Source organism: Spodoptera frugiperda, chromosome 10 (assembly GCF_023101765.2).
Source record: "Spodoptera frugiperda isolate SF20-4 chromosome 10, AGI-APGP_CSIRO_Sfru_2.0, whole genome shotgun sequence".
Classification (NCBI taxonomy): Eukaryota; Metazoa; Arthropoda; class Insecta; order Lepidoptera; family Noctuidae; genus Spodoptera; species Spodoptera frugiperda.
The window spans coordinates 3,425,955-3,438,734 of record NC_064221.1 but is presented as its reverse complement, the minus strand read 5'-3'; the positions used below and the strand labels follow the sequence as shown (position 1 = coordinate 3,438,734).

Here is a 12,780-nt window from a genome sequence, read left to right as displayed (position 1 = left end):
TTATTGGTTGTCATGTTATTAAAAAATATTTTTATTCGGCGGAATTCAAACAACAGCTAAGTATATACACGAATAAACTTGTAATACTTCGTTACCAAACAGCGCATTCCAGAATTATCCAGTAATAAGCTAAAGCAATAATATTCTAGTATTGCATACAACTGTAGGTATTCGCTATGTCAAGCATTTTGTCAGGCTACCGTCTGCCGACCACCAATTTACTTGCGCGGGAAATCACTTGGTGCGGCGCTCGGCCGTTTGAACAAAAGTACCTAAGCGCGTCGTAATTCCTTGCAGGTAGCAACGTGTCCAGTTCGTGCTGATGGTGATGATGGTACCACCACACGACAACCTAACAGAACACAATCCTCATGCAATGACAGCTCAGTACGATGCAACCAGTATGGACGTAGCTGATCGTCTGATTCTTTAGCTGGCCAGCCACACAGAATGTGATGACTGAACCGGTTGAGGACTTTGTCACGTATTGTGGCGTGTGCTAATGTGTCCACGTCAACAGGAAAATCTTCAGGAGCTTCAGCCATAAGTAATATATCGGCCATCATTGGCTCCGGTTGTTCAGGGACAGGCTGTGGCCAGCGACTTAACCCGTCAGCGTTACCTATCTGTGGCCCTGGCTTGTATGTAATGTCATAACTATAGGAAGTGAGTATCAAGGCCATTCTCGTCAGACGAGGTGACAAAACATTGGGGATAGGGCGTTTCGGATCAAATATGCCTAGTAACGGTTTATGGTCAGTTACTATCATAAATGACCTACCCATTAAATAATTGTGAAATTTACTTATGCCGAACATTATAGCAGTCGCTTCTTTATCGAGTTGGGAGTAGCGTCTTTCGTGCGTGTGAAGTGTCCTAGAGCCCATGGCCACAGGGCGTTCCTGTCCGTTGCCCATCACATGAGACAAGACGGCTATCACTCCATATTCGGAACTGTCACAGGTTAGAACCAACGGCTTATTTAGATCATAGTGCACCAGCGTTAAATCACAAGATAGAAGATGCTTAGCAGTATTAAAACTGCTCTGCTCTCTATCTGACCACACCCACTCCTGGGATCTGTCGAGCAACCTGTGTAAAGGCTCAAGGACAGTAGCTTTATGAGGAACAAACCGTTCATAAAAGTTATACAAGCCTAGAAAAGCTTGTAGCTGTTGGACATTCTTAGGTTCTGGTGTATTCAGTATCGACTCCACTTTACTTGGTGCCGGGTGAATTCCGTCGACGTCGATAACAAAACCGAAAAATTCCACTCGCTCCTTAGTGAACTTACATTTACTCATATTGAGACGCAAACCGGCCGTCTCTATTCGCTTCAGGACCTTCTCCAGACGTTGTGACATCTCTGGCATAGTGCGTCCACTGATGATGACGTCATCAATCAGTACAGCGACACCGGGTACTCCGGCTAGCAATGCCGTCAATGACGGCATTGCTAGCCGGAGTACCCGCGATAAGCAACAGTCTTCAAAGAAAAGTTGTCAACTATAGAAAACCTTACTCTTACTACTGACATGTGGTCTGAAACAATGACGATGAGAAGTTTTTAGGAATAACTGCACATTTCGGTATTGGCAATGAACTATTTTCAATTACTCTTGGAGTGTACCAGTCAAATGAACGTCATACTTCAGAACATATCGCTGAAATGCTGCTAAAAACTTGTAGTGAATGGGGTATTGCTAGTGATAAAGTTTCGGCTGTAGTGACAGACAATGCAGCCAATATGGTAAAGGCCGTCGATCTGGCTTTTGGAAAAAGACATATGCCATGTTTTGCCCATATTTTGAATCTAGTGGCACAAAATTCTATGCAACAGTGTACAGAACTGCAAAGCTTGATAATTAAAGTCAAAAATATTGTAACATGGTTCAAACAGAGCAATATAGCTAGTAATGAATTACGTAAAGCCACTCAGAAAGAGACTAAATTGATTCAAGAAGTCCCAACTAGATGGAATAGTACATATTACATGATAGAAAGATTTTTGGAGCTTCGTACCATCGTTAATGACATAATCATTCGTCACAAAAATGCACCACCGATGCTTACTGCGTCAGAATTATCAATTCTTTGTTCAGTATTACAAGTTCTGCGGCCAATCGAAGCTGCAACTAAAGAAGTGTCGGGTGATAAGTATTGTACTAGCAGTAAGGTAATACCACTGATCCACTGCCTTCTTTTAAAAATTAAGCCTCTTAAACTCGAAGAACCTCTTGCCAAAGAATTGCAGTCGCTGATACTTAAAGAGATTGACAAGAGAATGGGTGTTATAGAGAAAGTAACTCCGCTCGCTATAGCTACGATATTAGATCCGAGGTTTAAAAAAATGCATTTTACAGACTTAGCTGCTTGCTCTTTGGCTGTAGCAAAAGTCAAAGAATTAATGAAAACTACGATACAAAATGAGGTCGTGGAATCTGATTCTTTAGATCATTCTGATAAACCTGAAGATAACTTTTCTTTGTGGGAAGATCACCACAAATTAGTCCACAAGAGCTGGAAAACGGCAAAGTCCGACGATGCAATTTCTGACGAGCTCTCTATATACTTGCGTAGTCCTGTAGGGAGACTCAATGAAAACCCATTGGACATTTGGAATGATCTGAAAATCCAGCTTCCTAAGCTACACATCATAGCTTACAAATACTTGACTATGGTGGGAACTTCAGTACCATCTGAGCGTTTATTTTCTAAAGCAGCACAAATCGTTAATCAGCAACGAAATAGGCTGAAAGGGCAACGTTTAAATAAGCTTTTGTTTTTGCAAAGTCTTCCAAAAGAACACTGGATATAGCCTATATCCAGTGTTATTTTGGAAAACCTTAACCTATATGTTTGTACTTTGAAAATAAATAAGTTTTTAAATTGCCTTGTTTTTTTCATTAACAACTGAATCAGCGAAGGTTTGCATTAAAGGTCTCTTTTTTAGTTTCGTTCTTTGGATTAACACACAACAGGCGGGCAGACAAGAAAATTGCTGTTGTAGAAGTAATAGGTAGTTAAAAATTGTGTTTTTTTATAGCGTGTCAGGGGCTGACTAATGCTCTGTGGTGCAATGTTTGAAAAAGAACTCGATTTTGAGAAAACATCGATGTTTCTAACCGATAAATCGGATAATATCGATGCATAACCTCGATGCATTGCATCGAAAGAAAACATCGGTATATTTCTTAAGTGGACACCCCTTAAACTGACGGGCGGGCGGTGGTGAGAGGTGGGGGCATTGACCCGCGCGTACTATGTTCGGATAAGCGGTCGTTCGGTTGAGCGACGTTCGGATAATCGACGCTCCACTGTATTTTGTGACATTTCCTTTAGCCTGAATGAGTGCTTCGATCCTCCTTAGCATGTTTTCTATGCACTGTTTGGCACTTTCCTTTATTTTAGGGTTATGGTGCCACACATTTATTATTTTTTCAATCAGTTTTACCTTGGTGGTTATAATTTCCTTGGCCATTTCCGCCTTAGTAATTTCCCATAAGTTTTGGATTGGGTTCGTATCTGGAGAATTGGCAGGCCAAGGTAAAACTGGTATATTGTGGTCTACTAAAAATTTTGTCACACTCCTTGCTTTATGGCGTGGTGCTAAGTCATGCATAAACATGAGGGCGCCATCTGACAAAGTTGATTTTGTCGGCTAGAATCTCAAATGTTGATTCGTCTGAGAAACACACCTGAAAAACAAATGTTTATAACTTTTAATGAAAAGTTTTTGGATAATATAACATAACATTAATATATGTACCTATAATATAAATTGACATTAAAACTGACCTTGCTCCAGTCTTCAACACTCATCAGACGGTGTTCACGGGCCCGGGTCGTTTCTTCTTCATCGCCTCTGTTAGTCGTGTTTTTAGCTGGATGATGACCGGTCAGGCCTTCCTCTGCCCACCTTTCGCTGTACAGTTCTCTTAGAAACTTGTATTCCAGACTCCTGTACTATCTGGGTTAACAATCCAGCACTTTTCTTCCTGTTTTGCAAACATATATCCCGGATTTTTCTATCGGATCGTGGTGTTGTAGTTTTCCGTTTTCTTCCACATTTGCCTTTTTTTTTGGCGAAATTGGCTGATCTTCATCCAAATTTATTTTTATTTTATTTACTGCAGACTTAGAAACACCAGCCAGTTCTGCTATCTTCCTCTGAGAATGATTTTTGTGCATTAGAAGGGTTTTAACCTCTGAATTTTTTTACCCCTCGACCCTTAGTGAAGTTCACCAAATGAGTCATATTGCTGTTTCACTTGTGGAGGTTCTTCCAATTTCTTTGCTATCTTTGTTAGAACATTGTCAGCTTCGGCTTTCGTTTTTCTTGTTTGAGTCAGAGGATTCCGAGTGGCAGTGGTAGTCTTAAGGTCCGTTTCCCGATTATACATGAGCAATAGTGGCCCAATACTGCATCTAGCCCTTGTGCATCTTGCCCTTCCAGTCTTTCTACCAGAATATATACATAATATATCCGTCTAGATGAATGTCTGGATTGGATCCTGCCTCTAAGAAGCCACGGATCAATCCAGTTATACTGCACGGTTAGTGCGGTGGCTGGGCAACTGGCTGCCGCGCTACGGGTAGCGGGTTCGATTCCCGCACGGAGCAACTCTTTGTGTGATCCACAAATGGTTGTTTCGGGTCTGGGTGTCATGTGTATGTGAACTTGTATGTTTGTAAACGCACCCACGACACAGGAGAAAATCCTAGTGTGGGGCAACGTTTCTTTAAAAAAAAAAAAAGTTATAGGTTTCCGCCGAAAAATCATATTGGGTTCTCTGCATACTTAATCACATATGAAACGTCATTTTTTACATGTTCTCTGTAGTAGCTACAAGCTTGTTGTACTTGATACGTTCCAAGTGCTTACAGAATTAGATCGTTTTCACTTAAAATAGGTAAGTCATCCAGCCCAGGAACTTCAGTATTCATAAATTCAAAATCAGCCCTTCTTCTTTTCATATTATTCGTAATGACATATTCGGCTAGTTGATTCCAAGGACTATGGTGGGGTATACGATTTACTATTTCCTGTGTTAGCCAGCCTATGATCATCAGTCAGTGGTACCCCAAACGCATTTAATAATGCTGCAGCTATTCTTATTTCTTCAAATAAATGACTTGCTGCGGAACTGATTTTTTAATTTGCCATTAATGGTTTCGACCATCTAACGGCACATGGTTACTTTTCTTGAATCGTTGGCTTGTTGTGAAGTAAGCTGGTATTCAAGATGAGGATAGATAGATTTCATCTTTAGATGAGGGCATACTGGGTGTGAGGAAAACGATCTCGAAGCCAAAAGACTTTTGCTTTATTATACGAACACAGTTTAATAACAATAACCATCACCAAATGGTTAATGTATTAGTGATTTAGTATTTTTTTAAAACCGCAATGTACCGCGTACAGAATTTAAGGTAAACGACTTCGCACGCACGCGCAATTTTCATACCTACCGTACCTATTTTAGAGCCCGCAACGATCCAGCGGCGCGGCGGGCGGTACTGCGAAACACGCGCCTATTCATCCAATACGTAGGTAAAGGTTGAAGCGTATTGTTTACTGTAAAACACTTACCTAACTAAATCCTTTGCGATCGAACAAGGTGGAGCTCGAATTGTGCCCCATTCATCTCGATGCAGAGGCGGGCTCGGCGATATGTTTCCGCATGAAGACGGGGCATCATAGTTGGGTCTTCATTAGAATGCTCACGTAACTGATTAAATACGTCTATTAGTCTTTGCCGCATTTCATCCGCACTAGAGGACTCGCGGTCGAACACTTTCCTTAACGTACCCCCACAAAAAAGTCTAAGGGAGTTAGATCGGGCGAACGGGGTGGCCAAGCCTGTGGCCCTAGCCTGCCGATCCACCGGTCTTCCAACATCACCGAGAGACGCTCACGGACACTTCTCACTACGTGCAACGGGGCACCATCGTGCTGGAACCATGTATTTCAGTAGTCTGATAGCGACAACGTATCTAAAAAGTTGTCCACATGTACGTTAATCAGTTCCAGATAACGTGCTCCATCGAGTCGCTGTGGCAAAAATACTGGTCCCAGTATTTGGCCGTTATAAATTCCCGCCCAAACGTTGACGGACCATCGGGTTTGATGTCCAGTTTGTTGGCTGTTGGCAGGCGTAAGAGTTAGTCTGTGACCACACGTGAACCTTCTGTTCCACAGACCGTTCCTTGTGAATGTTGCCTCGTCCGTCTAGATGACATGCTCAATGAACCTACTCCGTTGCTGATGGTCCACTAGCTAGCGGCAATCATTAAGACGACGCTCACAGTCACCAAGAACCAACGCATGTACTTTATGTACCTTGTACGGGCGCATTCTATCACGCCGCAACACTTTATGCACCAGCCAGTGAGAGACGACTGATCCATTACGCCGTCGCAGCAACTTAGCAGCGCTGCGTGTGCCTAGCCATCAGCTGGTCGCCCACCACCTGACGCAGCGGGAGCAATCAGGCGATTTTCTAATAATACTTAGACGAAACAAAATACAAAAAATACATAAACAATTCAATGTACCCAGAGTCACCAATTACTATGGTGACAGGACACTAAACAAGAGAATTCCTTACCTATTGAACAATCTGCCAGCAGACATAAGGAGTGAAGCAAAATTAAATAGATTTAAACGTAAATTAAAATTATATTACTTAGACACTTTTAATTTGTAGAAATGTTTAATATATTAACATAGAGACTCAGCGACCCCACAGTCAAACCATTACAACAGTTTTGTGGGGCTTAGTATATTATAATGTAATTTATATGGAAAAGAAATAAATAAAAATAAATATTCATATACCATCTGTGAGATTTTATACTCGTGCGGTACAATGCAATTAGCATATCCGCCAAATGCACACAATGGCGGTTGTAATGCTTGACAATTTGTGGACATGATACGTCGACACGACTTTTCGACTCTTTGCTGAACCGTTTGATTTTCTCAAGAGGAAAAGCGTCAACATAAGAGCTTACCAGTCTGACATGCTTATTGTCAAACCACTTGACCACACTCAATTTGTTTTCATTGCATACCACTTAGGTAAATGCCCCTCTTCCTTTCTTTTTCAGCAATTTGTCATTGGTCATTTTACGTTCTGCATCTTTTAATCTGTTTTTTCTTACAGTCCCCAAACTTAATATACCGTAATTTTCTCGTATTATGTATACTAATTCTAAAGACGTAAAATAATTATCAAAATATACGCTACATGCTTGTTTTCTTATAGTTTTGCACAACGCTAACACTATCTTCCCTCCGACACCCAAAGACTCTTCTGTATCGGTAAACTGCCTCTAAATGTATCGTCACCACCGTAAAGTAGAAAATCGTATATGATACCAGACACGCCTGCTCGAACCAGATTTTTAAAACCCCACTTACTTGGTTTATTTGGGTTATACTGGCGACGACTACCTGCTTTTATGCCTTTGTATGGTATAACCATCTTATTAATACTGAAAGCATTTTCTTCTTCGACGCGACGGATAAACATTGAGCTCGAATACTTTCAATTACTGTGTCGAAGTTCGTACCAATCGTGCATACACTGTTATCCTTCCATCGGACAAGCAAAACTTGGTTCATTGTATCGAAACGATAATCGAATTGAGCTCTTTCAGATTTTTTCATGTCTTTCACCGAAGTAAGAGGGCATTTTTTTGTTCGATTGTCTCTTATTGTTCCCGTTGCTCTAAACCCAGCCTCTTACAGTTGAATAAACAAGTCACAACTAGAAAAGAAATTGTCAAAATATATTTTGTGCTCTCCAGGTACTGCAGGCATTTTATCTAAAAGTGAAATAACTACACGAGTCCCTAGAGGTGTTTTTGTGGTTTCAGTAGATTTTCCACAGTATAAATCAAATACATAGCAGTAACCATCAGAACTAGCTGCTACCCAGTTTTTATAACCAATTCTGATTGGTTTGCCTCTGATATATTGTTTAGATGGATGGTGGCCATAGTACTTTATCATCGATTCATCTATCGATATATTTTCATGAATAACTCCATTTTGACAAAATTTTTGATTTAGACATTCTTCCAACGGCCTGACTTTGAATATCTTATCATTTAAAGTAGATGCTAAGCTATTGTCTACTAAATGCAGGTTTCTTTTTATATCCAGGAATCTGTTTCGAGACATGGACCGTGCAATAAGAGGAACTCCTAAATCTTCATCATAACTCCAATACTAACGCTCTCTCGGCAATCTATGACATCCTGACAATATAAGTATCCCCAGAAATCTCCGCAAATCTTCTCTATCTAATACAAATCCATGTCTATTATTTTGTCCTGCATAAAGCAGAGTGTTACTTAGGATCAAGTCATTTTCGCTATCGAATATTTTATCAAAGACTTCTACTGGTGAAAGATTTTTTAGCTGGTCGATTATTTGGGTTTTTTGCGATGAGCGAACATTATATTCAGATGGTTGGAAAAAGGATGAGTAAGATGGTGCACATTTCCTCCACATCGGTATTCCATCAACAGGATTAGGACGCCTTCTTCTTTTTTAGATGAGTGCCCGTCTAAAATAAGTAGAACCTTAACTTGCGGCTTCAAAGCTATGAAGTGTTCCGTAAGCCACTTATAGAAAAGATCGATATTTATGTATGACTACTTTTTGTTCATGTACACTTTTGAGCCCAGTGGTAGACCGTTCTCGAATTCCGGTTCACACCTTTAATAATTACTACTGGTGGGAGAAAATTACCAATGGCATTGCAACAGGCTACGACAGCCATTGTTTCACCTTTCTCTGCAGATGTAACTGAATTTACTACTTTTGCACTTTTCTTTGCAACAACTTTGCCAGGCTTATTATTAAGCTGAACTCCTGATTTGTCTATATTATAAATTCTTTCAGGCTTATCCAAGAGATCATTATCGGCCTGGACTTTTGTCAGAAGTTCATGAAAATTACTCTTCTCTGCATCATCGTCATCATGTTGCAAACTTTCAATAAGCGACGATTTTCTATTTCGGCCAAAAGCCGACGTCGTAATTTGCCTTCACTTTTTTCTTTCTTCGTTTTATGCGAACCCATGGTAAATACTTACACAAAACTTAATTTCATCCCACTTCTGAGATAAAAGACAATAGTTATTTGCACTCAGGATATTTATTTCGCAACACGTCACAGGTACGGGGCGCGCGGGTGGTGTGTCAAAGGGATGCCGCGGACCAATCACGGCGCGCCGGCGCTTCGAACGATTTGTCGATCTCACTCAATGAGTATAAAATATGTATTATTCTTATTCAATAATTAGGAGAATGTCATCTAAGAATTGTGCAGGGGGTACGATATTTTCTTGGTACCTTGCCCAACTGAGATACCATATTATGCACATTATAATAATATGCGCACAGCAGCCTACGGTCCTTCTACCTACAATACAATTACAATAATAACCTAAAAGTATTTACTTTATATACTAACCTAAGCCGACAGCTGTCGAAGGCTGCTGCATCATTTCCCCGCATATGTTCACCAAAATAGGACCGTGTCTGCTTTAATTGATAAGTAACCAAGGATACAAGAATTAATTCATCATAATATGACAACTGGGGAAAATCATTTAGATTATCATTTTGAACATTTATTGATTCAAAATCAGCCACGTCTATTGTATTGATTGTTAACAATAAAATCACCTAATATGTTATGTCTATTCATATTAATTTGATTAATGATAGCCCCACTGTCTATTCTGTCCAATATGGGAGGGTGAAATCTATTTATGAGAGCAGCAGCCACATTAAAATCTTTCATTAAACTTTTTGAGGCTGTATTAAAATAACATTGTGCTAAATAATTTTAAATCTCTTTTAAACCTTTCATTTACAACCTCTACCACCCAACGGCAAATGTTGACAGCTGTGTTTCACCCTGGTAGCAGGCACGTATGTCCTATATCCACATTTATTTAATAATGGTACTTAATTAATCTCGGAAACCCCTATCTAAATATATAAAACTCGGTCCAATAATTAATGTTTTTATGTTGGTATTACTGACATCTCTAGCTGTCAGTTGAGTAGTTGTCATTTTGCTTCGCGCGCTTTTTATAATCAGCAAAACTTATTTCTGTGAACAATTTTTGGTGAGAATTATGGCGAATCGAAAAAAGTAAGTAATTATGTGATTTTATATAAGTACTATTGACTGTTTGTTATTTATATACGCGTAATATTGTTGCGATTTCAAAATATCACATGAAAACAGAAAAAAAAAATTAGTGTGTGAATAAAAGTGTATTTTCTGTACCGTTCAATTAGTGGAACAGTAGGGACATACCCCCATGTAAAATGTATGAATATGTTTTGCTAAATTACCAAAATTCTCTTATTGTTATGATGTTATTTATTGCAGATTGACTTTGAATGAGATAATATCGCAGTTGGAACAAGATGACGATGTGTTTGAGGCAGAGTTTTTCATTACACCTCCTGATAATTGGCAAAATAGCGACGAAGACAGTGGTGACGAAGAGTTTGTTAGTATAAATAATTTGTCAAAGCATCAGTTACTCGCAGAAGCTGAACTCCGGGTCACCAGATCGTCTCAAGCTGAGTCAAGAATAGTAAATGAACGCGTTGAAGTCGCACAAAGAGAGGACCCCGTACCTAGCACATCATCAGCTTCATCAGAGACTCAGCCACCGCCAAAAAAACGACGTGCTGAAGTCACTAGAAAATGGAGGTTTGTAGACATTTCAGAAAAGCCTGAGAAAGAGTGCAGTGAGCCTGATTTCTTGGAACACCTCGAAAACCCCATTCAATTTTTCGAATTATTTTTTGATGAAGAAGTGTTCGAATTGCTACGCTCTGAAACTGAAAAAAATGCAATCCAGAAGGGTAAACATGGATTTCGGGTTAGTACGACGGATATTAAACATTTTATTGCTATTTTGTTGCTATCTGGGTACAACAGTGTCAGGGGCGTAGCTACCGCCGTATCTGCCGTATCAATTATACGGGGCCCCCGGGCCACGGGGGCCCCAAAGTGTGTAAGGAAAAAGAAATAAAAACTTCCTAATTTATTTTATTTTACAAATGACAAAATTCTATAAAGCAATTACTTTTTATCCCGCCTTAAGCGTGCGTTCAAAAGTTGGCAACACTCTACAACGTTATGGCGGGCTGCGGGACTTCCCCGTTTTACTTACTTCATCTGCAACTCAGCGGGGAATCCCTCAATAATAAAGTCGATATCGCGATATACGTGTACGTACATACTCTACATTGGATGTTAAACCACGGAGTGCAGTGCAGTGTTTATTCACGCGTTTTATGTAATTGTGCATTACATTGTAATTCAGTACAAACAATATTGTTCTTCTGGTTTAACAATATTAGTAGCGATTTGTAAGAGAAATGAGTGAAAGGAAAAGAGATTATCCCAGCGGTGCTGAGAAAAGAAAAAGTAAACGGAAAAGGGAAGAGGTTATAAAAAAAGTGCCCAAAATTTCTTCATTTTTTCAGAGACAAGATACTGTGAGTGATTTAGATTGGAAAGGTAAGTACTACTCAACCCATTTATTCGGGGTCCGTAGTGATAAACAAGGAAATCTTTTAATTTCGGTCTGTCAATCTGTCCGTCACAAAAAGTGGTCTCCCCCCCTCGATTTTCACAACTACTGTTCCAAAAATCTAAAAAAGATATTGGAGACTCCTTACTAATTAAACTTTTACATGAAATTGGTTTGGCAAAAATCTTAAAACGGATGAGGTCTAAAAATAAATGTCTAATTGTAAAATTAGTTCTTCGAAAAACCGAAGTACTTACTAATTTACACAAGTACTATTTTACACGACGCTAATGTGGATCTGCGTGGTCAGATACGCGTGGTTGGTTTATTATTTACCTGTAGCGAAGGGTGAATTTTGTTTTTAGGGTTCCGTGCCACGAAACAAAAAAAAACCAAAACTCTAACTTATCTATAGGATCAATTTGTTTTGTTGTTTGTCTATCAGTCTGTATCGTATCGTAAATTGCGTGTTGAGAACTTCAGATGTGCAGACTCGCTTTCGGGTTGTTCTCGTTTCGTATGGCCACTACACTAGGCGCTGCGTTCAAATAGCACGCAGGTGTAATGTAACGCACGGACGGGCCGCAGGTGATTTTGTATCTACTAATACGAGCACAATCCGCGTACACTGATAAAAAAACTAACTTGACTCAAGAGCCAAAATCTTGAACCGAGAAACTCATTTGGAAGAAAATGAGTTTCTTGAATCAAGAGAATAAATTCTTGAGACAAGAAAAATTTACTTGAATCAAGAACAATTTCTTGACTCAAGAATTTATTCTCTTCATTCAAGAAACTCATTTTCTTCCAAATGAGTTTCTTGGTTCAAGATTTTGGCTCTTGAGTCAAGTTAGCTTTTTTATCAGTGTAGAGTCTGTATGCGTCTGAACTGAACACTCTCTAACTGTGACCCTCAGTAAAGTTATTTATTTATATATAACTCTTTTTAGTTTAGTATCAAAGCATTCGTATTTATTTTTTAACGAATACTCGTTTATTTTTAGATTCTTCTGAAGCACGTTCTTCGTCAAATATCCATTCGGAAATAGAAGAAAGCCAAGCACATACTTCATCGGATGTCCATCCAGAAATTGAAGAACACCAAGTCAACGATTCTGATATATTTGAAGATTGTAATATAATTTCATCAGATAGAGGAAATTTTGGTGACAATTTATCTGAATGCGAACGAAAAATA

At 39.4% G+C, this 12,780-nt stretch overlaps 2 protein-coding genes across 3 annotated transcripts; both read left to right on the top strand.

Moving 5' to 3' along the window:
• The first annotated feature begins 1,522 nt into the window (after nucleotides 1-1,522).
• LOC126911119 (E3 SUMO-protein ligase ZBED1-like) lies at nucleotides 1,523-3,190 on the top strand. Its single transcript, XM_050696319.1, has one exon. The coding sequence runs from the start codon at nucleotides 1,670-1,672 to the stop codon at nucleotides 2,816-2,818; it is 1,149 nt and encodes a 382-aa protein (XP_050552276.1). The 5' UTR covers nucleotides 1,523-1,669; the 3' UTR covers nucleotides 2,819-3,190.
• A 6,832-nt stretch (nucleotides 3,191-10,022) lies between these two features.
• On the top strand, nucleotides 10,023-12,730 carry LOC118271681 (piggyBac transposable element-derived protein 3). Of its 2 annotated transcripts, XR_007705673.1 has the most exons (3): nucleotides 10,023-10,180; nucleotides 10,424-11,569; nucleotides 12,587-12,730. XR_007705673.1 is itself a non-coding variant. In XM_050696323.1 (2 exons), the coding sequence occupies exons 1-2, from the start codon at nucleotides 10,164-10,166 to the stop codon at nucleotides 11,076-11,078; spliced, it is 672 nt and encodes a 223-aa protein (XP_050552280.1). In that variant the 5' UTR covers nucleotides 10,023-10,163; the 3' UTR covers nucleotides 11,079-11,980. The 2 variants fall into 2 exon arrangements, 1 of the variants encoding a protein (XP_050552280.1); XM_050696323.1 differs by lacking the exon at nucleotides 12,587-12,730 and having other exon boundaries at nucleotides 10,424-11,980.
• The last annotated feature ends 50 nt before the right edge of the window (nucleotides 12,731-12,780 follow it).

Excerpts from the sequence above, each read along its gene's own strand:
- LOC126911119 (XM_050696319.1), top strand. The coding sequence starts at position 1,670 with ATGCTGCTAAAAACTTGTAGTGAATGGGGTATTGCTAGTGATAAAGTT.